The 23,560-nt window shown below is 40.4% G+C and overlaps 2 protein-coding genes across 2 annotated transcripts in view; both read left to right on the forward strand.

Annotated features, from left to right (window-relative positions):
- The window catches only part of LOC145483779 (uncharacterized), an 83,957-nt gene that overhangs the window by 32,939 nt on the left and 27,458 nt on the right, over positions 1 to 23,560 (forward strand). The window contains exons 6-13 of the mRNA XM_081462323.1: positions 580 to 825; positions 1,190 to 1,352; positions 1,884 to 1,994; positions 4,060 to 4,154; positions 17,102 to 17,164; positions 17,731 to 17,791; positions 18,165 to 18,209; positions 21,069 to 21,265. Coding sequence (XP_081318449.1) covers positions 580 to 825; positions 1,190 to 1,352; positions 1,884 to 1,994; positions 4,060 to 4,154; positions 17,102 to 17,164; positions 17,731 to 17,791; positions 18,165 to 18,209; positions 21,069 to 21,265 — 981 coding nt within the window. The remainder of the gene's footprint in view (positions 1 to 579; positions 826 to 1,189; positions 1,353 to 1,883; positions 1,995 to 4,059; positions 4,155 to 17,101; positions 17,165 to 17,730; positions 17,792 to 18,164; positions 18,210 to 21,068; positions 21,266 to 23,560) is intronic.
- Positions 10,611 to 11,356, forward strand: LOC145483785 (uncharacterized). The gene has a single exon (XM_081462328.1). The coding sequence runs from the start codon at positions 10,611 to 10,613 to the stop codon at positions 11,331 to 11,333; it is 723 nt and encodes a 240-aa protein (XP_081318454.1). The 3' UTR covers positions 11,334 to 11,356.

The raw sequence follows: 23,560 nt of genomic DNA on the forward strand, positions 1-23,560 counted from the left end.
GAAGGTTTGTTTCAGGTGTAAATATCTGCCATTATGTCTATGCCCAAATGACCGTCTTAATTTCTTAATTATGAACTCGTAAAAGAGGATATCCTTTAAAATATAACATAGTTACACCTTTGCTTATTCTGTTCGTAAGAGTGTTTAAGATATGACACAAAAATGATTAAAAAACACGTAATTCGGCTGAGCCTCTGTTCCCACATGCAGAAACTTCAAATGAAATGACGACAACGACAGCAACAACAACGAAATACGCGAGTAGGTGAAGTCAAGTGACGCGTTTGATGTCCTTAGCTCGTGTTGACTGCTTTCTCCATTATTACGGAAAGGACTTCATTTTTTTTTTTCTGTCATAATTCGTTCACACCAGCTAAATAGTTTTAGTTAAACCAGTCACGGAAAACATTAAGTCCGTTAAATAAGCTCCTACAGTCCTTCTCGTGGTTACACCTGAATAGCTAAGCGTATGTCACAATATACTTGTAACAATAAACTTGTGTTGCATTGTATTGTGTACTGTGGAATATTTTCTCAAAATGTCCATTTATGAAGACTGGGACTGTTTTTATCTTTCAGAATAACGCAAGCAGCTGTTTGAAAAGCTGCGAGTTTTTGGCGCATTTACAGAACTCTTCCTCCATACTGGCTGGAGATGGTTCCTTTCCACCAAAACCTAGCATACCAACAGTAACAAGCAGGAATTTCACCTCAATCTCACTGAAGTGGGATCCTGTGCACAACACGAGTGGTGCAGTCGTGTACCTAATCGAAATGACCTTTACCGGAGAACAATCTAGATGTTCTCCTAGATACTTGTCAGAGGTAAATTGTCAAGAGAACCTCTTCGTTGTGTTGTTTTGGTTTAGCAGGGCAACACGTTAAGACAATTTCTTTACACTTTTTTAAGACTAAACTAGTGAGCAGTACTCTACGAAATGTATTTGTAATACTTGTTTATGTCTACGACGCTCTTCGTCTAACTAGCGTAGACTTCTTTTCTCGTTCCCGTTTTCGTTTACACGTTCGTCTCTGAGTTCTAGCAGCTTTTATGCTTCACGTTTTCGTTTCCCACCTCGTTTTCTTGGATCTTATTTAATTTCTTTTTTAATTTTTGTTCTCTTCCTCATCAAGGACCCGTTCTCGTCTTATTTACATTATAGCTCTACTTTTCTTACTCTTTAATCAGGTCTTCGTCAGCTCACAGACTACAGTCAAGTTTGAACATCCTTGTGTGTACACTAAAAGAAGTCCCTTTAGATCGGAATACACAGATATATTGTTCAGATTCAAAATTGCTGCGCTGACAAAAAACTCTTCCGTAAGCTATGGACCGCAAACATCGCAAATAAGTGAGTCATTAAAATTAAATTTATTATAATATTTTTGTACCGTGATGATCAGAATTCATCCATTTAACTGTAATTCCAAAATTCCCAGCTTGCCTTATACCAGTTCTTCGTGGCTCAACATTGAATTGTAATGCTGACCACATCCACTACTTGTCGGTCACATTACTTGGACAGACAACGCCATCTGATAGATCGAATGGCTTGACACCATTGCTTAGTCACGGCTTAATTAACCTGTACAACGTCTTTAAAATAAATTACCTAGCAAGCTTTGAAAGCGGGAAAATTTTTATGTCTTAAGATCTTTTTGTGAAAATAGTACTTCATTTCAAGGAGAACATAACCACTAGCATTCTTTTTTTGCAGGGGACGGTTAAGGATCTAACTATATACGTAATGGACGCACTAAGCCCTTGCAGTGCTCATTTATTATTTTGTTTTCCAAGGCTTTTATTGAAGATGTCATCGCGATGGTTTGTTTAAGTGTTTCTTTCTTAAATTTCCTTGATTAATAGTCATTCTTTCTTTCAGCCCTTACAAAACCGGATCCTGTGACTAATGTGACACTGGATAGTATATTCTATGACAGCGCCAATCTTGAGGATAAAATAAAGTTGACGGTTTCTTTTATTCCACCTAAAGGTAGGTGAAAAAAAAAAAAAAAAAAAAACGAATAAAAATAAAAATAAAAAACCAGCTTGGGTAGGTGAAGATGCCGAGGTGCAGTTCTTCTCACTGACGCTCCGTAATCCACAACCTAACTCTGGTCTTCGTCCCAGACATAGCCATAGGTTCTGGATTCTAGATGAAAGCCAGTTTTCTCGTAAAAAAATGAGAATATTGAATAACCTAAAGTTGCTATGAAAACAAAAAATAGAGAGATTTAAGATATCATGGTAGGTGAATTTTTACGAAAAATGCGAAAAATCTTTTTTTGGCTGTTCAAATTGAGAAGACTGAGATAAATATTTTGCAAAAAGAATGGGGGAAAGGGCTTTGACACCTCTAATTAAAATTCACCGCCAGTTGTCACAAGTAACGCGAATTGCGGTGTGATATTTCATTTGTGCACGCGAACTGTTCTTGATCTAGTTGTTTCATCGCAAGTTGGCTTTCTTTCTTGTCAAATTTTCTTTATGTCAGGACGAAAACTTCTTGCCCATTTTCGTCTTCGAAGAGGCCGAAGAGGCGAAAATCTGTGGAACCCACAGGTTCAGCGTCGAACAAGAGCTTTGGCTCTGAGCGACCGTAGGTCGCACTGTAACCAAGAAGAATGGTTGAAGGAACTCGAAGACACTAGTCCCGCCAATGAAGCTAAAGGACAAAATACAGCAAGTGCTAGTCGCACGAAATTGTTGTAGAACGGACGCGATTCCGAAACTTCCACAACGAGAGAGTCAAGCGCAGATGTAGATGTTCACAATGTAGACCTCGAGATTTCCTCTTTTTCATGCTTTTTGGCTTCACGAGACATGGTTTCAAAAAATGTCTGGAGAACGAAGGAGCCTAAACTTAAGCAACATAATACCAATGCCGCCGACGAAATCTTTTAAGTAAAAGATCACGGCAGTTTAACTTGTAGTTTGTCCCTTCTCGGACGACTTCACTGCGACGCGGGTTTCCACGCCAGAATATTAGTCGTCTGTTTATTTCAAGTTGTCATAACCCAAAGTTGTGGTAAACTGACCCATGCCGACATCTGTCAGTGCGGAGGGGATTTTTTACACCTATTCATACAAATCTCTTAAAAGGTTTTTCGTGTTTTTCTTGATAAAATAAAACTGCATATTAGGATGAACATTTTTAGTTCGTTTACGCGCGTCTTCCGATGGAATTGGCTGAAAATCGGCAGGTATGTTCTAGGATACCTCCTTCGAAAAACCGTGCCGGCCTTTGTTTAATTTCGCTTCCGTTTCAAAGTTATGACCTCTTTTGTAGAAGGAAACGTCCGCATTAAAAATATCAAAGTTTAGGAGGGTGTAGAAAAAAAACCAAACCACATCTGGAAAATCGCAGAGACAATTTTTGAGGGTGATGTGTGAGAAAACATTTCCGATGTAAATCGCGCCGCTCGGATAATTCACGCGCGGAAGCGAACCAGTTTAAGCGAAGCAGTGTTTCTGGGCATTTCTTTTAATATCACTGCGACAATAACTTTTTAGAAAATTTCAAAGATATGATTGTATTCTATAACTATTAAGCTTTCAGAAAATGTATAGGTTGATGGGGTTTTCTTTCAAAGCGCCAGCGTAAGAGCGCGATTTCCAAACACTGTCAATCCACCTACCATGATACCTTAATAGTCCATCTCCAATTCAAGTTGCCTTTTCCGTCTGTTTTGGAAAGAAGCTCGGTGTAAATCTTTCTTATGATAGTGACTTTTTTGAGAGGAAAGGTTTACATTTGATTCAGGTATGATCACTACAAATGCTGCGGTCTTTTGCGATCGCTACAGAAAAGAAAGATGAGCGTTTACCCGCTGATCACTTTTCGTATGATCTCCACGGTCAGCAGTTAAAAGCAAAATGCGAAGAGGAACTGGATCAAACATCGACACAGCGATCTCAGGAGAGTGTTTCCCTTAGTTGCTGAGACAAAACCGAGAGTCATTTTCAAGTGAACGTTTGACAGATACTAGTGCGTAATTTTGAATAAGTAGCTAAAACGTATTTGTTAAGAGTTGTTTTGTCCAATTTCTGTATATTAGGTCAGAAGGATCTCATTTCATACTACGGCGCTCTTTTTTATGCCGATTCGTCGTGCCAATATGAATCTTTGTCTCGTACAGCGGATAGTAATGGGGTAAGTAAATAATGTTTACTGAGTTACAACAAGAAATTAAAATTAAGGATCGAGCAGGAACGAGCAAATGAACAATTTGCAACAAAAGTTAGTATGATTAAGAGTCAATGTCAGTAATTTTCAACTGGGGCCGCGCAATAGCGAAAAAACGAAAAATCTGAAAAAATTTCTCAAGATAGCCCTTGGTGAACTATTTCTAAAAATATATATTTTTCCTCGATCCGATGAATATTTTGGACGTACGGAGATAAACTTGGTTTCGCAGCTCTCAGACTAGATTTTAGGCGTCTGATTCCGAACACCGCTGAGACCTCTTTTGAAAATCAAAACACCTTTCCCACGAAACAGCAAGTAACTAATCGAATAAAGCAGACGATATTACACATTTTGAGTGGTGATTTTCTCAGTTTAAGTTAAAACTGAATTTTTGTTAAATTTTCTAGTATTTACAATAATTCGAGCGATATTTCGCGCCGCAAAATTCACAAAATTAAGGGCCTAAAATCATTGACTGGTACCTCGCCTGGTGTATCGAGACTTATCCCACGTGAAAGAGCACTATTTCTTCTTGCAAAATCCATTTGCAAAACCATGGGCTACTTAAAATAAAATTTTTGAGGTCGAAAAATACACGCGGTACTTTAGTGAAATTTGAGCTCTTCGAGAATGGCATACCGATGTCGAAAGGTCACGCGAACATTACGATAATGCATTTTCGAAACTCAGCGCTTTAATAATATTTGCTGTCACTCACAAACTAATATTCCCAAGACTATTCTGCTTGATTGGTGTAACTTTTAAGGAAAAATTTGAAAGTTTGCCTGTATTTTAGGGCTCGAGTCGTAACGTGTAAACGGATCACGATATGTTTATCAAGGTCAAAGCGCTCTTAATTAAATCAAATCGGAACATTTGTCATTCCGACATTGCTTTCTAACACTTAAAATAAGAACAGCATCTTTCATACCTTGCATTAGGCTTGAAAAATCTGCCGCCGGTCAGCATTCTCGACGGTTCAGTGCAGAATTCACTGTCAACGGCAGAAATATGCGTTACAGTCTCTGTTACAAGAGACCGCTGACAGACACTTTGATTGTGGGCGCGGTATGTTTTTTTTGTTTTGTTTTGCTTTGTTTTTCTCTCTGCCCTAAATATACGATTATTCATAACTTCAACATAACACACTTGAAATAAATTTTTCAGGAACGGAATGAACGGTACAAGAGATGGAATAATTCCGATATTAACAACATCAGTATAGCTGGTCTTCACATGACGTCGCTAAAATTTGAACTACAAAAGTATTGATCTTCCTGAGATTTTACTTAAATGATGTATAAGAGCAGCTGAAAACTAATATTTACACAAATTTTCGCACCGAATGGGTTCTTGGTTTTGTGATACACTACGCTTAAATTTCTAAACTTTTGCGTGACGCGGCATTTACATGACGGCCTAGAGAGCTGTCATGATGGTTAAAAAAGTGACTTGTTTCGGAAAACTTGGCTATCTGAACAGTTCATGTCTTTAAAAAAGTATCATTTTAATGTTTTAGAGTTCCTCAAGGGATAAATTCACGCTTTTGTACCAAAACTCAGTGACAGATGTTTCTGATGGTTTCCGGCCGCCATGTTGGTGCCCATACGGATGGGCACCAGCATGGCGTCTCCATACAAATCTCTATAAATTTGGGTAAAAAATTTCTCCGCATATCTCGCATAAGAAAAATTGCTGTGACCAGAATTTTGGCGAGAGTCTTTGTGTATTTACCTTCTTTCATTCCCAGATTCTGGACTTTATTTATTGACCGGTTTTGATTTTTATTTTGATCTATTTTGAATTGCGTGACACTGAAAACCAGCAATAGGTTTGTATGAAAACAAAATATAGCAAATGCGACAAGTAATATTATCAGAGGATATTATACACTTCGATAACATCGCAAGCACTCTTTAGACCTTCGTGCAAGAACAGGACCCTACAAGATCCGAGATAAAAGTAATGTAAGGCGCTTTTCGCCTTGATTGTTGTTCCTCTATGTCCATGTTGAAGTAGCTGCAGATAAGCCTCAGTTGTGCAACACTGAGCTTGGTCAGCTTGTTGCTGCTGTACAAAGAACATATGTTCAGCGTGTCATAGACAATGGGATGCAACAGCTCGCATTGGTGAAGGACAGCTAAGCGGGCGGAAGAAAAAGCTTCCTGTTCTTGGGCCGCCTGGCTATCGCTATCGTCGATGGAGTCATGACCTGACTGAGCAGTAACTGCGTGCTTCAATTTTGCAGCAGTACGTGAAAAGTAGCTCTGAATCTGCTGTGCAGCCAAGAACTCTTCCACGTCGAAGCGCCGCTCACCGTTGTCCCTCCTAGCATAGCGCATGTCCCGTGACACCTTCTCAGGGTCGGCTTTATGGCCACTCTCCTGTCCAATCTGGAACTTGTTATCGAGGTACTGACGCCGATTTTCGTTAAAACGGGTGGCTTTTTTCGTGCCTTTTAGAGCCCAGCCTTGCACCAAGGGACATTCTGAAGAGACTTCAGTGGTGGTGGGGGTAGCTAGTGTTGGCTGAATAGTGGAACCCTCTTGAACTTTCTCAGCGTATGCTAATTTAGCGGTATCTAAAAGGGTATGCTTCTCTGAAACGAGCTTGCACTTCACGATATGAGTAAATGGCGCTCCAGGTTGTGGTACCTCTGATAGCTGCGTATGCATCCCTCAACAGGACATGACAACAGCGAGCTTGCATCCGCCCCTTCGCCATCCTCTTCTGCCTCCTCGTCCACGCTCTCATCCGTGTCCTGTTCGCCTTCAACGTGTTCAGGCTTCTCGGATGGTTCGCACTTTCCTTTCCGTTCTGGTATCATTGTTCTTATGAGATTTGGCGTTTCGAGAAGACTTCCATCTGCCAGGGAAAGTAGTCTTTGGCCAAAAGGCAGGTCTGTTACTACGTGTGGACTGGTGATAAATTCTAGGAAGTGGTCCAGTTGAGCATAGTTTACACGCATACGAGGGCTTTTGGACAGGGGCACAGCTGAGCCACGCCCGTATTTTTTTCAGTGTTCTCGTGCGGCCCTCACTCGATATTCCGTGATACCGGGCAGATATCGCTGGATAACACTATATGGTACAAGGTCGGCAATGACGGAGAGAACTTGTCGTCGCGTGTCCCAGCTGGATGCATTTTGGTATGCCTCTGCTACGGACTTCAAATATTTGTCATCAGCCGGGTGGGGTTCAGACAATACACCCAAAGCACTCTCAACTTCACCAGACTCTTTCAATACTTCCCAAAGGCCGCCAGCGTCATCTGGAATAATCACTTCCAGTGCTGCCACGACTGCGTCTCTTGCTTTATTGACGTATACATGCCTTGTTCTACTCAACAAGTTAGCCCAGGGTTTCCGCTGTTGCGTTAAGGCAGACTTTCCACTGATAGCCAAGAATTCGTTAAGCTTCGTTCGGCGAAGACTGAGGTTTGAGCTGCTTCTGCTATCACCTGAAAGTTCACTGCTACTCGTTTCTGTTTGAGACGGGACGTACAGACTTGTGTCGTTTGAGGCGATCATGATACTTTCCATCGCCTGACACAGCACATCAGTACTGCTACTTTTATCCGCGTTATCCTGTAATGTTATGAAGATAACAAATGAATAAATCATATCACTATGGTCTGTACTACCAATAGCATTTCCTCATTTTTTCAAAGCTAAACTCAAAAGCGATCTCGGAAAACAGAACTTTAGTGTACAATGCACATAAGTTATAGGGTCTAGAAATGATATTTTAACCATCCGCATTCCCAACAACTGCACAGAAGGTAAAAATATATTTATATATGCGCACGTATCTAGGTTTTTTGTTTCGACTTACAGTTTCACTGTCGGTGGACTCGTTTGGCGGCGATGGCTCTTCAGCTGATGGCTCATCGGCTATAGCCTCCGTTTTTTGAGTTCGGGGCATGAGATCAGGACTACTCAGCAAAACACGGCAAAGCTTGCATATTGCTGCAAACAATAAAAACGTTATGATATTTATACATTACAGCACTGAAAATTAATGGGCTTTCATGTATAATCTGGAGCAAGCGGAGATTCGGACTGCCTCTTATCGCTCTACAAAGCCCAAGCTGTAATAAGAAGAAACAGTCATCTCACTACAAGGCTACTTTGACTAAAGTTCATACTGGAGTACTTACGAGGTCCGATAGGAACTAGAGTTGACGTCATCTTGTAGATAAGTTTCGATTGCACAAATGTAATGCTCTGATCTCCTTTCATTTGCTTTGCTGATGAGGTGCCCAACTTGGCGGAACAGAACAGAATCGCTTTCGGCAACGCCATCGCATGCCAAATGCATCCCGATGTTTTGGACAAATAGAGATGTTAAGGTGGCTTTCGCCGATGTCGAATATACCTAAAAAAAAGTGGCGGTCAGATCTAGACAAAAGTTATTTCGATTATCTGAAGTTAGCATTAAAATACACTTTTTATAAGAATATATTTTACAGGCATATCGAGGCTGAAATGAACGAATTTAAGAACACTTTAAGAATAAACCAGGGGCTGACATTTGGAAAAAAATATAATTTTGCGATTGAAAATTTATATAATTCTTCCTTTCTCTAAATGACAAAACTAGCGCCAAAAAGCAACAAAAACAGCACTAGCCGTTAACTGAAAAATTAAAATTACCATGGTAATGAGCTTTTTAGTAATTTTCAAGGTAGGTATTTGTAGAGCCCTTTGCAAGGTGTTGACGTGGAAACAACGAGTTGCTGACATGGGTAGGACCAAAATCTTATGATTATTAACGCCTTATTTGCAATGTGGAATCCGTTGGCAGTATAAACGCGCCATGGAGGTCAGTAACACGTATGAGAAAACAAACGCTCATAATGCATATTGCCCACTCAAAGAGTACATTCATCTATATTCTGCCCAAGCATTAGAATCACTAGGCTCGTCCAGGGTCCACCAGGAGGCTTGGGCGTTGAATTTTCAGATGGTTAAACTGTTACGGTATTTTTACACCGAAATAAGCTTGATTTAAAGAACATGCTATCCCACTGCAGTGTTTCAAATTAGGGTTACGATTACTTCGCTTAGGTATATCGTTACATCATTAACTCCGCCCCCCTCCCCCCCTCCCCGTCAATCTTCTAATATATACACTTGAGCAGAAAGCCTGCCAAGTTCACATTTCCGAAAGAAGTCCTGCCTCAGTCTTAACGGTTGAATCCGCAAACCCAGCACCAAAAGACCTCAGGTGACTTCTTATGTCCTTGTCACATTTTGCGATTGAGATACATTGAGAGCTGCCTGGGTTTTCTGCGCTAGCTCCGCATCGTCCGCCAACCTGAGCAGCGTATTCACACAATGCCATTCAACACATATACTTAAAACACGATATCCCGATAAAACACGATACCCCGATATTTCTCTTGTTGAAAGTCCAATACGAATTCAGAACAACAACAACAACAACAAACACAGCGTAACAGACGACTCTGTAGCACTCTGAATTCAAAGTGACGCGGGTATTTTTCGATATCATAATCCAAATAAGGTAAAGTAAAAGAGGTTCAAAATGAGAGTGCATATAATCCAATAAATACCTAAACAAATGAGATGATGTTCTTTCACAAGTTTGCGCAATGAAGGATTATCTTTGTCACCATATAAGGAAATGCAGGAGATGTTTCTTTTCTCTCCGCCTGTCCGCGCCAAACCTACAGTTTTTTTTTTTCTCGAAAAATTAATAATAATTACAACAGTTATACTGCAGGCTGAGAAATTTCTGAAATGTGATTGGCTAAGACCAGTAGTATTTTAGCCAAATTTGAAATGCTTACATGTAAAAATTACAGCCAGTTTCCATGGTAACTGAAAAATTATTGTTTCTAATTTTAAAACAATGGCGGATAGATTTCCCGATTGTGACGCGAAAGAACTACAACAGTTTAAGGAAAATGCAGAAAATTCGAACACAAAGAAAAGCACTAAGACCTGGATTACTGTTTGGACTACATGGGCTGAAGAAAAAGGATACAGTCTAGATATTGTAAGCCACGAAGCCAAGGAACTTGACGAGATGCTTCAGAAGTTTTTCGCCGAGGTGAGAAAGAAGGATGGTTCAGACTACGAGCCAGACAGTTTGCGGGTAATGATAGCGTCCTTGGACCGTCATTTAAAGGAAGCAGGCAGCAGCATTTCCATTGCCAAGGACAGAGAGTTTGTCAACAGTCGCAAAGTACTCGAAGGGAAAGCTCGCTTCCTCCGTGAATAGGGCTACGGCAAACGTCCCCGTGCATGAAAAGCACTAACCACTGAAGATGAAGAGCTGTTGTGGTCCAAAGGGCTCCTTGGCAGCCAGTCTTCGAAGTCCCTACTAGCCACAATGTGGTTTCTTTTGACGCAGCATTTCGGATTACGAGGCTGTCAGGAACACCACGACATGTATGTCGAAGATTTTTCAGTCACCAAAGACGACAATGGCGTCGAGTACATCACGTACGAAGAAAATCCCACAAAAACGCGTCAGGGCGGCCTTCGCAAAAAAAAGAAGAGTGGTTCAGCCGAAAATGTTTGCAACTGGTTGGCCAAGATGTCCAGTGAAGCTTCTAAAGACGTTCCTGTCACACAGACCCGAGGAAATGAAAAGCAGTGGGCCATTTTACCTCGCGGTGATTGAGCGCCCTAAGTCTCAAGTGTGGTATAAGCGACAGAGAATGGGGATCCACAGCATTAATTCCTTCATGAAATCTATGGCTATTCAGGGCGAGATTGAAGGTAAACGGCTCACAAACCACAGTGCACGCAAAACGCTGGTGAAGAAACTCAAAGCTGCCAACCAACCTCGCTCCGCAATTATTGGCGTCACTGGCCATACAAACAAGCGCTCTTTAGCCGACTACGAGGAAGGCGATGAGAATGAACAACGGCTGATTTCCTCAATCATAAGCTCTGACGGTCAGGCAAGCACGTCCAACCAACGCCGTCCTCTTCAGAATGTTGGCCTTTCCTCTGGTGTGGAAAACACGCTGATGATGAATGAAGAGCGGTTGACGACAATCAACAATTTCCACGACTGTCAAGTGACCATCAACTACCAGCTCAGCCAGAAGTTTCCCGAGCCGAGGTGCAGTGTTCCACAAGCAGAATCGATTGCAGATGATTGTTAAACTTTGATTGATGAGCCTATTAAAACTTTCACTCTTTAGAACTGAGATTTACAAACATTCGAGTACAGTTTCATCACAGTTGTGTGATATGTGACCATATGTGATGTTTAAGCGATCACATGTTTAATCACTTGTTATTGTAAAGCCAATCAACAGCGCGTGACTAAATAAAAATATGTTTGTTATATGAAATGCGAAATTTCTTTGCCTTGTAGTATAAACAAAAAATAGCACGGTTTCTTCGGGGTATTTGGGATATATACCGGCTCGTGATATTTCAAAACTCCTCAAATATCACTCGCCGCGGCGGCTCTTGATATTTTGGTGAATTTTGAAATATCACTCGCGGTATTTATCCCAAATACCCCTAGAAACCGTGCTATTTCCTGTACTAACGTCGTCTTCATGCAACTTTCAGAGTGATAGCGGCTGGTGTCAAAATTTATATTTATTCAAATATTTCCGTCTTTAATTTCCTTTGCTTGATCGACCTTATAGTTCTTTGACCAGCGGTCTCCTTGTGGATTGTAACGCAATCAACTGTAATCCGTTACTTTGAATTCGTCGGAGGTGTGGTTTACGAGTTGTAAGTCCAGGATTTCTTCAATGTCCAGAAAGCCCGCCGAAAGGTATGAAGAGCCATCCATTTCAAGATATTACTGTGTGTGTTAGAGAGCAATTTCTAACTAGAAAATGTTTTAATTTGATTTGATAACGAGTGCCTCACCTTCAACACTTGACAAACATTACGTGACCCGAGTACACTTAAGAACTCGAGATCAAAATAAACGGCCAAATTCTTTAATTTTTCCTCGAAAGAGATGGCAAATCACGTAAAATAGCCCTGTAAACATTAGTTTGTGAGTGACAGCAAACATTATTGAAGCGCTGAGTTTCGAAAGAATGTTATCGTTATGTTTGTTTGAACTTTCGACATCAGCACGCCATTATCAAAGAGATCAAATTTCACGAAAGTACTGCGTGTATTTTTCGACCTCAAAAATTTTATTTAGCGTAGCCCGTGGTTTTAAAAATGGATTTTGCAAAGAAGAAATAGTGCTCTTTCACATGGAATAAGTCTCGATACACCAGGCGAGGTACCAGTCAATGATTTTAGGCCCTTAATTTTGTGAATTTTGCAGCGCGAAATATCGCTCGAATTATTGTAAATACTGGAAAATTTAACAAAACTTCAGTTTTAACTTAAACTGAGAAAATCACCACTCAAAATGTGTAATATCGTCTGCTTTATTCGATTAGTTACTTGCTGTTTCGTGGAAAAGGTGTTTTGATTCTCAAAGGAGGTCTCAGCGGTGTTTGGTATCAGACGCCTAAAATCTAGTCTGAGAGCTGCGAAACCAAGTTTATCTCCGTACGTCCAAAATATTCATCGGATCGAGGAAAAATATATATTTTTAGAAATAGTTCACCAAGGGCTATCTTGAGAAATTTTTTCAGATTTTTCGTTTTTTCGCTATTGCGCGGCCCCAGTTGAAAATTACTGACATTGACTCTTTAAGAATGGCTGACTGTTAGGATCGAGAAACGCCGGTCAACGACCCATTTGGCAAATCGCTCATATTTTGCCCAAAGATACCATTAGGTGACCTAATTCTAAAAATCATATTTAAAGGTTCCAGCGAATTTTTATTTTTCAGAAATTCGCAAAAATTTGAAACCACGGTCAAAGTGCGGTTTTTCGTGTAATAAAATGACAGAAATAAGGTGCGAGGACGAAGCGCTGCTTAAGTCTTAAAACTTCACACAAATGTGGAACAACCACTCTAATTTATTCCTCGTTTTAAACTAATCTCAGAGATGTTGATATAGTGGTTTTCCGAATCATTTTAAAAACACCTATGATGCGTGTGAAAAATAACGGCAAAATATAGGTCATGTTTAACAGCATCAAAATGCATCTGGTACCTCACTTTCCGATTATTTTACTTTACAGCCTTAAAATATCATTATTAAACATATACCATGCCAACTTTCATGCTCGAACTCGCAGTATTTCCCTTTGAGAAAAACGAAAATCTATGTCACTGTGTTGGGCGCAAATAACACAATAATTACACACGAAAAAGAGACAAATCAATTTCAACGGCGAAAGTAAAAGGCTGTCATTAATTAAAATCCCGTCAATTCACTGCTATCAGTAGAAACATAATGTCCACTACATAAAAACTGTTTTTTAGACGTTTTCGGAACATTGCGCGTTAACTTTGTTTAATTTCCTATCCGCCGTCATGTCTAGTTTGTCATCACGAATATTTCCTTAATGTAAACAACACTGTGAATGGTTGTCATAACAAACGCAAGAGATTTCCTGGAACATTAATGTTTTCGATTCAGCAAAACGCTTTAAGTTCGTTAAGACAGGAGAATGGGCCAACTTGGAATGCTGTTTAGCATTAAGGACGTTAAAGGACTGTAAATTAATCGAGTTGAAATATCTTGAAGCAAATCAAAATCGCGCCCTTATTCTAATTTGGTAAACAGTCGATCTCCGTTCAAGTTCAAGAAGTCGAGAGGTTAATCCGACAATGTATCACCGGTGCAACAACAAAATCAAACCGAGGTCATCAAAAGTGTATGTTTAAAAGTGTAGTGGCAAGTTTCAAATAAATTTCGCCTATATAAATTGGAAACAAGAAGTGAAACGGTCTGACCCGAAACAAATAAACAAAATATTAATACGACCAATTTAATCCGAAAATGTTACAGAAAACATATCTAAAAGCCGTCGATTCCCCTCAATACCACTCCGCATCGCCTTAAAGAGCCCAAGCTTTCTGCTGTAAGAATCAGGGGCCTCATGAATCTGTTTTTACTATATTGGCAATCATGCTGCGGGGCTGACATTCGAGACTTAGTAAATGTTGTCACACAACCGCACGGGCAGCCCAGTCACGCCTTTCACTGCTCTTGCGCAAATGTTCAACATTTCGCGATTTCCATAAACCGATTACAAGTTTAAAGTAGTGACAGTAGATTGAAATGCGCTTTTTAAAGCTGTCCTATCCAGGAACAATTATTTCTTGTTCTTGAATGGCTCTTAGCTGTAGCTACAGTCCGGCGGGGAGGGGGGAGGGGATACTCCGGGAAATTTCGGATATCTGTATGCCGTGGAAGATTAAGTGGTCTCCAGCTCTTAACGCCAACACTGAAACACCAGATGATTCTCGAAGTATCACAGGGATCACTAAGCTAACTAATTTTGAGTTTAGCTCCGCTGAGTCAATTACCCGTTGGCGCGCATATTGCATTGACCGTGGACAGGTGGGAAAACAGTTCAACCGGAAAAGCCTGTTGCACATTGTAATTTAGCGTTGTCCAACACGCAATCGGTCTGGTTGTAATGCTAATCGTATTTGATAAAATCTCAAGTTTTCTTTCCACACATGCTGGGGTGACATACTACTAGATGGGCGTGGCAGGGAGCCACGAGTCAAGTCAGTCAACTCCCAAAGCTTAACAGAAGAGTGATATTGAACCACTGGTGGAAGGACTGCAGATTGTCCCTACGCTTTACCCTGATAGGTCTCTGTGTTATTCTAATGAACTGATACCGTTACAATGATACTGTTTAGCTTAGATATAGAGCTTAGATATTTTAAAGCTGTAAAGTAAAATAATCGGAAAGTGAGGTACCAGATGCATTTTGATGCTGTTAAACATGACCTATATTTTGCCGTTATTTTTCACACGCATCATAGGTGTTTTTAAAATGATTCGGAAAACCACTATATCAACATCTCTGAGATTAGTTTAAAACGAGGAATAAATTAGAGTGGTTGTTCCACATTTGTGTGAAGTTTTAAGACTTAAGCAGCGCTTCGTCCTCGCACCTTATTTCTGTCATTTTATTACACGAAAAACCGCACTTTGACCGTGGTTTCAAATTTTTGCGAATTTCTGAAAAATAAAAATTCGCTGGAACCTTTAAATATGATTTTTAGAATTAGGTCACCTAATGGTATCTTTGGGCAAAATATGAGCGATTTGCCAAATGGGTCGTTGACCGGCGTTTCTCGATCCTTACAGTCAGCCATTCTTAAGTCTTTCACTACAAGTCTCTTTTAAGACGTTCAAGTCGTTTGATAGAATTTTGCCGGTACATAGGAAACTGTCCGTATTAGAGAGGTGTCTGTATTAGAGCTGGAGGTGTCCGTATTAGACAGGTGTCTGTATTAGAGAGGTGTCCGTATTAGACAGGTATCCTTATGGAGAGGTTCGACTGTATCGTTCACCACCAAATTTTTCCCGAATCTTTTTGGTTTAAATTGATCGCGTGACGATAGAGTTCATCGGCGGAGAGACACTATCAGCCCATAGTGCCCATCCGAGGAAATTATCCGGATGGATAGTACTTGTCCGTAAATTTTTTTTTTTTTGGAAAGAGGCTGTACGCGTGAATAAATACTGATCTCCATTTAGTGGGTTTTTTTGTCTGTTTTATTTTTAAATTTTACGTTTGGCTTTCACGCCTTTTATCTAAAAAAGTTGAAGAAAATTCAATATCATTTTTGAACTGGCGCGTGGAAGAATATTTAGTGGCGAGCAGTGTATTGTAAAGATTCGAGAGGTTGCCTTTGCTCAAATCTTAAACAACTACAGAGGTAGCGCGGTGCGAGATATTCGAACTCCACTTGGTAGATTCAAACTGATTTAATGACAGATCATGTCCATAGATCTAGTTCACAATAGGTAGCGACTGAAGAAATAGCGAAAACCAGTAGATCGCTAGTGGTAGCAGACACGATTAGGAGTAGTAGTCGTACAAGTAGATGTAGTAGGTTCGAACTGAAAAGCGATAGTTAAGAATACGTCCCACTTAGATAAGGCATAAAATACAAATCTAACAGGATAGAAAAATCATAATAAAACGAACAAGATCACGGCGTCGTCAAACAAATAGAAATGACAATTGATACTTGAAACTAATAAAACTGAGACGATAACAACTCTTGTCGTAACAAACGAAGATATCAACGGCTATCGCGCGAAATAGCTAGATATAGCGTGAAAGAATCACAATTTGGTAATCATTTGACAATTAGACTAATAAAGCAACTTGACAATAAACCTTAGCAATAGTAGAGCTGTGAAAGCGATTTCAACCCCAACACAGATAAACTAAATGAAACCTTTTCGTGACAAAGAAAAGACTAACAATTCGCGACTTAGCAAAAAAAACTACAACAATAAGAACTTACGTACTTTGGTTGACGACTCGCACCAAAAGGTAGCAGAGAGACAGCGAAATAAACTTGAAATAGCGATTACTTGGATCCTCTGATCTTAGCACGGTAGCGGTGTAACTTCACTAACAATCTCTGACTAAAAGAAGTTGCGCGTCGTCTTATATTGCCTATGCTACGTGAAAAAACTAGGGTGTTGTGAGAAACGTGGCCCCCACAATAAAGACAACTTCCTAGCGGCAAAGTTGCTAGAACTATTACATACGTGTGAAATCACGATTTTATGAAAACTCTGATTTTTAAATCACGTACTTGGCCTTGAAACTTCGCTTCTCAGGCAAATATATATTTGTTTTAAGAACATCAAATTTCCGCGGGGTGACTATCAGCCGATAGTTCCTCGACAGAAACACATTGGTTAAATAGAAACATGGAGCGTGTTTTCCATTTCTGAAATAAAATATAACCTTACTCCTCACCTAACTGCATTGCCTTGATCACGCAGTAGGTACTATTCATAAGAAAGCCCTAAAATAATATTTTTTCTTCATTTCTATTTGGCAGGCAGAGACAACTTTATCAATGCATATTCTTCACAAGTCTTTGAAATGCATCCATACGCTTGAAGTAAGAGTAAAAAAGGACATATTTAAGTATAAAGACATAATTGATCGTAACAGTTCTGCACACTACTTGAGCAGTTTTAAAATTAAAACCTGACAAAAAAAGAAAAAAAAAATCAGGTCTGAACGGGATATGAACCCATGACCTCGCGATACCGGTGTAGTGCTCTACCAACTGAGCTATCAAGCCAACTAAGAGCTGGTTTCTTTGTGAGATCGTAATATACCTGTAGTCGATGAAGAATACAAGTGAACATATGAAAGATCATATATTTGAACTGCGATAAAAAGACATCGTAGTCATGAACACAACTTGAGCAGCTGCGAACTTTATATCTTTCTCCGCAGTTCAAATATGTTGTAGTGTTGTTGAGATGCTCTTGTTCACGTATTAATGTCGACGGCTGATATTACAAGAGTTATTCTTTGGCAGAAGGAGCCAATACACTTCACTGGTAGATTACCTTCCTTTGTAAAAACTTACATTGGCTATCGATTTAATTTATACCACGTATGACCTTGGCTGCTCAGTTTTCTAAAGAACTCGTACACCGTGTGCTTTGTTACTAGATTCATTCTATAGTTGGGTGCAGTGTGAGTAATGCGACAGTATTTAACTACACATATCCAGGTAAGTACAGCACATATACACACCACCTCAAACATTCCACTTGACTATAACAATGTTGGTTTTATTGTTTTTGTAATGATGTTCTACTGGTAGAAAACGCTATAGTCGTATGGAATAGAGCCCGAATGATATTACATACCAGTTAAATTCATGTTTTCGTCCTTTTTTCGCTATTGTCGCTTTTTAATAAAATAGAAAGCACTTTTTTGTTGATTTAAAATTTGCAGACTAACTGAGCATTAGTAACGTTGCACACTAGATAAGGGGGATAAATGTCCGTTTATTGCATAACATGATATAACTTGGTCATGGCTTTTACCTTAAATTCAGCAGCCGAATTTACTGATATAATGTATATCTGTGTAACTTCCAGGTTGTCAAAACATCACAGACTTTCCTGAGAGTGAATGCTATAAGTGTAAGTAGTCAAGCAATCTCTTTTGATGGTTTGTGGCCAAACGGGCAAACTCAGATCTCTTTCTCAAACGTACAAACAGAAATACTTTCTGAAGGGACCTTGAAAGCCATGACAGAGCCTGGTAGGTACATCAGTGAATCTACAGTCATGGACAAAAGCAGTTGAAACACTCCCCGAAAAAGTCCTGTTTCGTTGAACGGGTGTGTTTTTCAATCTCCAATTTCACATTTCGACACCCTCTCCCCTTTTCAATGTTGTAACCACGTGTCCACGGAGCATGTTTCAACATTGAAAAGAGGGAGAGGGGGGTTTGGCTATCGACAAAAGAGATGTTTTTTGAAACTACGCAAGGACGCCCAAGCGTTTGTTTTGCTCAAATGCGTCAACACTTTCGTCCATGATTGTAGGTCAGTGAGGTCCTTCACCTCTTGGTTAACGAGGCCTAGGTTGTCGATGTTGCAGAGTGTTTGCAGGTTTAATCAAGTGAACGTTCTTTTTATATCAAATTTAATTGTTATATACGGGACCGTTCATTTTTTATAAGGTAGGGGGGCTGGTGGGATTTGGGGGGGGGGGATGCGAAAAAAATGGCTTTCGAGGGGGGGCCATCCCAAAAACATAAGGGAAAAAGGGGGGGTCACGTGAAATATTTTAGTAAAACTTTAAAATGGCATAATGTCTGAATATCAAAAAAATTGCTATAGAATAAACATAGAAGGCAGGATACAAATTTATTACAAACTTTCCTTCTGCTTTAAAAAAACGTTTGGCGACAAAAAGCATTTGTAGATATTGAAACAAAGTATTTAACACTGTTATTTTCGAATGCAACTTTCATTGGCACTCATCTTCATCTTCGCTGTCGTCGAGTTCTTCGTCGCCGCTTGTGCTGCTATGGGAGTCTCTTTCACCAATGCTGCAAGAAGCAGCAATACTTTCCGTCAGAGTGTACTCTTCAGGGTACACGAAGGTGTAAACATAATCTCTGACTTCTTGCTCAAGGTTGGTGGGGATTCTGCTTCTTGCAGCATTGGTGAAATAATTCCCTTCCAAGAGCTGTGCGACGTATGGCCCATCTCTTCTAAATAACGACGTGGCAACATCCTCAACTTCAATACACTCTTCCGGGACGGCCGCTCTAGGAGGGTACACAAGGCATTGTGGAAGATCATTTCCTAGCGGGTTTCCAACACAGATTCCATAAACTCGTTGGACGTTGTTTTCAGTCCGCTTCCTCTTTCTTTCATTTGACTTTCTGCGGTTTTCTTTTTTCCTTCTCCTTTTGTTGATGTGCTGTCTGAGTATGCCCTTGAATATGCTGTTATAATTGCTCTTCTTATTTTCTAGTGCTTCCATGTCCTGCGTGACCTTCGTCAACTTAGCTTCTATACATTTGATCTGTTTTACATTAAAACTGTGGGCAAATTCTTCGCCCTGCTTTAAAGCAAGCCCATTGGACTGAAAGAGTGTGGAATCGTGTTCCTTTACATCTTTCAATATGACATTCAACTTTTCCACCATTGCTCTGTGCTCTTTGATGGAGAAGTTCAGTTTTCTTCCATCACTGGGCTTCAACTGGTACCCTGGCATGGAAAACTCACTCGCCCTTTCTGAACAGCCATCCGCACTTAGAAAGATTGCTTCTTTTTCTTAAACCAGTTCCTGACCATTCCTGCCTACCGGAATATCACTACCTCTCCTACCAGAAGACCCCAAAAGAAGGGCGTGATCCAGATGACTGGCAGCCAAGGGTCCAAGCGAAGAAAGAGCATGGAAGTGGCAGGCTGGTTTTATCTCACCCAGAGAGCGTTGCACTATTTGCAGATAAGTTTATTGTCAAATCAAAGTTTGTGGTGGACTATCTTCAGTATCTTGGAGTGCTGGAATTTAAAAGGAAAAAGAGAGCAGAAGAAAAGGCAAAGTTAAGTAGGGACGCAAAAGATATATCATATGAGGATTATCCCTGGACTGAGTTGTGCGAAGATCTAACCAAGCTTAAAACGCTACGTGTTCCAGAACTAAACAAGTACTTGAACCACCTCGGGCTGAAGCAGCATTTGAAAAGCAGCAAGAGTGAGAAAGTAAAGGCAATTGTAAGACATTCATGCTTGTAGCAGAAGCGTCCTCTCAGAGCTGGCCAACCAACACTGAGAAATGCCAGGACATTGATACAAAATGACAACAGGGCAAGTGCTGACAACAGTGAAACAGATGAAAGTGACAATGATGAGTATGACAGTGATGCCATTGACTCTGGGGGAGAAGATGACTCAAGTGATGTCATTCTTGCATTCATCAATTCAGATGAGGAAGATGCCAATGAGAGGCCAAATGCCACACGCTCAGGGCGAGCCATAACTAGGAGATCCGAAATTGACTTCTCTTTCTTCTGATTTGTTTTTTAAACAACAGCTCTCTGTAGTATAGGGATTGTAAATATTGTCTTCATAGTGAGCACAATAACGTGAAGTAGGGGGATAATAGAGAAATATTAAAAAACTTGAAATCTAAATATTGTTTGTTCAATTTTTTTTTGGGGGGGGTCATCCCAAAAAATTACCGCTATAAGGGGGGGGGGGGCATGTGAAAAAATTGGTAAGCTGAGGGGGGCTCATGTGATTTTTAAATGGTGCTTCCCAAATCCCACCAGCCCCCCCTCCCTCATAAAAAATGAACGGTCCCTACAGTCATTCTTTGCCTCAACCCTGAATAACGCTTGACCAAACTCAACTGATTACGGGCATTGTCACAGGCAATGACAGACAGCTCTATCTACAGTCTCTTTGACAAAGCTTTGCATTCAAACTCTGTGTACATATTAATTGATTGTTGTCATCTTTAATCTTTGGCTCTCTTCAGTTGACCCTCCTTACGCCCCATTAAAAGACAGAATGGTTAGTAATGTGACACTCGAGGGACCTATGACAGCGCAACAGGACTATCGCTTTACGGCCGCGGTGACGTGGAACCCTCCAGTTTACCCGTTCAAGGGAATCCTCATATACAATGGGAAATGGTCAAGGGAAGGCGACATTTTTCCTGCTTCTTTTGTTTCTGTAAGTGAAATAATTTTTCCCATAACATCTCTTTTCATGTAATGATAATTATTTTTGCCCATGTCGTGAGCAAAGCTAACTTAGCCCCTCCATTTCCACGTCGTAAAACAGTTAATACTACTTCTAGCTTTCCATCATCGAGTTACGATCATCTTCAAAAGTTTTTTTTTGGGGGGGGGGGCACTAAAAGTATAGAAATTGTATTCGCGTCTGTCGTGTGCCCAAAAGCACTAAAAGTGCAAATTTGTCCCAAGACTTTTGTCCATGATTGTCTGAATTTCAGTTGAGAAATAAAATGTCACTTTTCAGTGGTTTTTCACATTCTAAATGTGTTTTTCTCGACTCTGCGAATCGATCGTAATACAATGACTATTTTTGAGCTATTTCGTGGTTTATTAACGCTTTTGTTTTCCTTTTCAATTTTTTCCCTACGCGAGGTGTAAATCGGAATTTTGAATCACGATTGAATCAAGTGTTAACTAACTTGCCTCACTTTTATCAGTGTCCTTTTTACCTTGATCAGGCATTAATGAGAGTTTGGAAACCTGTTGAAACAGCTAATAGTTTGGTAGTAAGCTTGTGAGCTTGGATCGAGTGGTTTGGGTTCGAACTTTGCCGGGGGCAATTGCGTTGTGTTCTTGGACAAGACACTTTACTCTCACAGTGCCTCTCTCCACCTTGGTGTATAAGAGTATTCCGGCGAATTTAATGCCGGGGGTGGCCTGCGATGGACTAGTATCCCATCCAGGTGGAGTAGACTTCATGCTGCAGAAACCGGGATAACCTCTGGCCTGATGGGCCACTTGGCTCGTATGCAGACTTTACCTTTTTAAATGTTCAAATTGGACAAACTAGGGGGAGTTCGTGAATGCTACAGGCATGACGTCATCAAACCCCAACCAGAAACTGACATGACTGTTCTGGGCCCGGTTGTTCAAAACTGCGATTGAACTAATCGCCGATGAAGGGGTTAGCTAATCGCGGGTTAAAAAACGGTTGTTTGAGGGAGATTAGTCGGTCGATTTACTTATTCGCGATTAACCTTAAAATGAATTATATTGATTTATCATAATTCATTAAATTCTCAGCCTCGGATAATGCAATTCTAGCTTTCTGATTGGTTCACTGGATCTCGGTTACCAGCCATTATACCTGCGTTTGACCTTATATGGAAATGAAAGCGGCAAATGTCGCTCGGCATGAGCTTTTTCGCGTGAAGCAAAGGTTCGTCGACAAAAAAAATGGATGAAAAAAAGCACATTCGGTGAGCTATCTACACAGCAAATACAGGAAATTATGGACAATGCCGACCCAGTAACAACAAAAAAGCCACAAAGCTCGAGATAAGATTATTTAACGGTACGTATACGTTAAGTTTCCCTTAAAGTTGCAAAATTAAAATATGACCGGCGAGATTTTACGCATTCATGAAGATTATGTAACAAAAACAAATTTTACCTGAACAGAATGGCTTGCTAGTCCTGGTGGCACCAAATTTTCGAAACCGATATAAGACATGTCAAAAGAAGAACTGAATGTTCAGTTGAAGTGTTTTTACTCGTCTGCGAGGAAGAAAGATGACACGTATTGCAAAAGTTCATTGATTAAATCCATTAAAGCCGCCAGTTGATCATTTCCTTCGCACGCCGCCGCACAACAAACCGTTTTCCATTATCTCTGACCAGGCAAATAAATTATTAGAGCATATGCATTTGTAAAAGGCCACAGGAAAACAGGCATAATTGCCGGCGTAGTCCATAAGAAACCAGTTTCCAATGAGCAGATGAAGAAACTGTTCGACTAAGCAAGCTCGGATCGGCCGAGAGCAAGAATCCCGCTCAGCTACAGAGGACGACCTAGTTTTATCTCAGTCTCTTTTTTGGCCGACGACGACGAGAGAATCAACAACAGCTAGCGCCAACAATTCTGTCCTTGCGAAAAACACCTCAAGGAGTTGAGTGTTTTGAGCTGAACCGAAGTAAGCCCGGTTCTTTACTAGCCACGAAAAACTACCAGGGTGGCCTCGGAGATTCTGAAGATGAATCTGACGCTAAGATAGTTTCTGTCCTTGACTCTAAAACTGACCAACAATGAGCTCCACACATACAGCTCGAAATGCCAAGGTTTTCAAAGCAAGGGAATCCTGAGAGAGATCTTGTCGAGAATAATTTTAGCACAACGTCTGTGTCACACGACGATCAAAGTTTTCCGCAGCATTATTACGATGGCAATGTGCAAGTGCACAATTATTTGGCTCTTCTCCATGACTCGAACTCGAACGCTTTTCAAACTTTC

Source organism: Orbicella franksi, chromosome 4 (assembly GCF_964199315.1).
Source record: "Orbicella franksi chromosome 4, jaOrbFran1.1, whole genome shotgun sequence".
Taxonomy (NCBI): Eukaryota; Metazoa; Cnidaria; class Anthozoa; order Scleractinia; family Merulinidae; genus Orbicella; species Orbicella franksi.

Bases quoted from the DNA above. Each gene is read 5' to 3' on its own strand.
- LOC145483785 (XM_081462328.1), top strand. From the start codon at position 10,611: ATGTCGAAGATTTTTCAGTCACCAAAGACGACAATGGCGTCGAGTACA.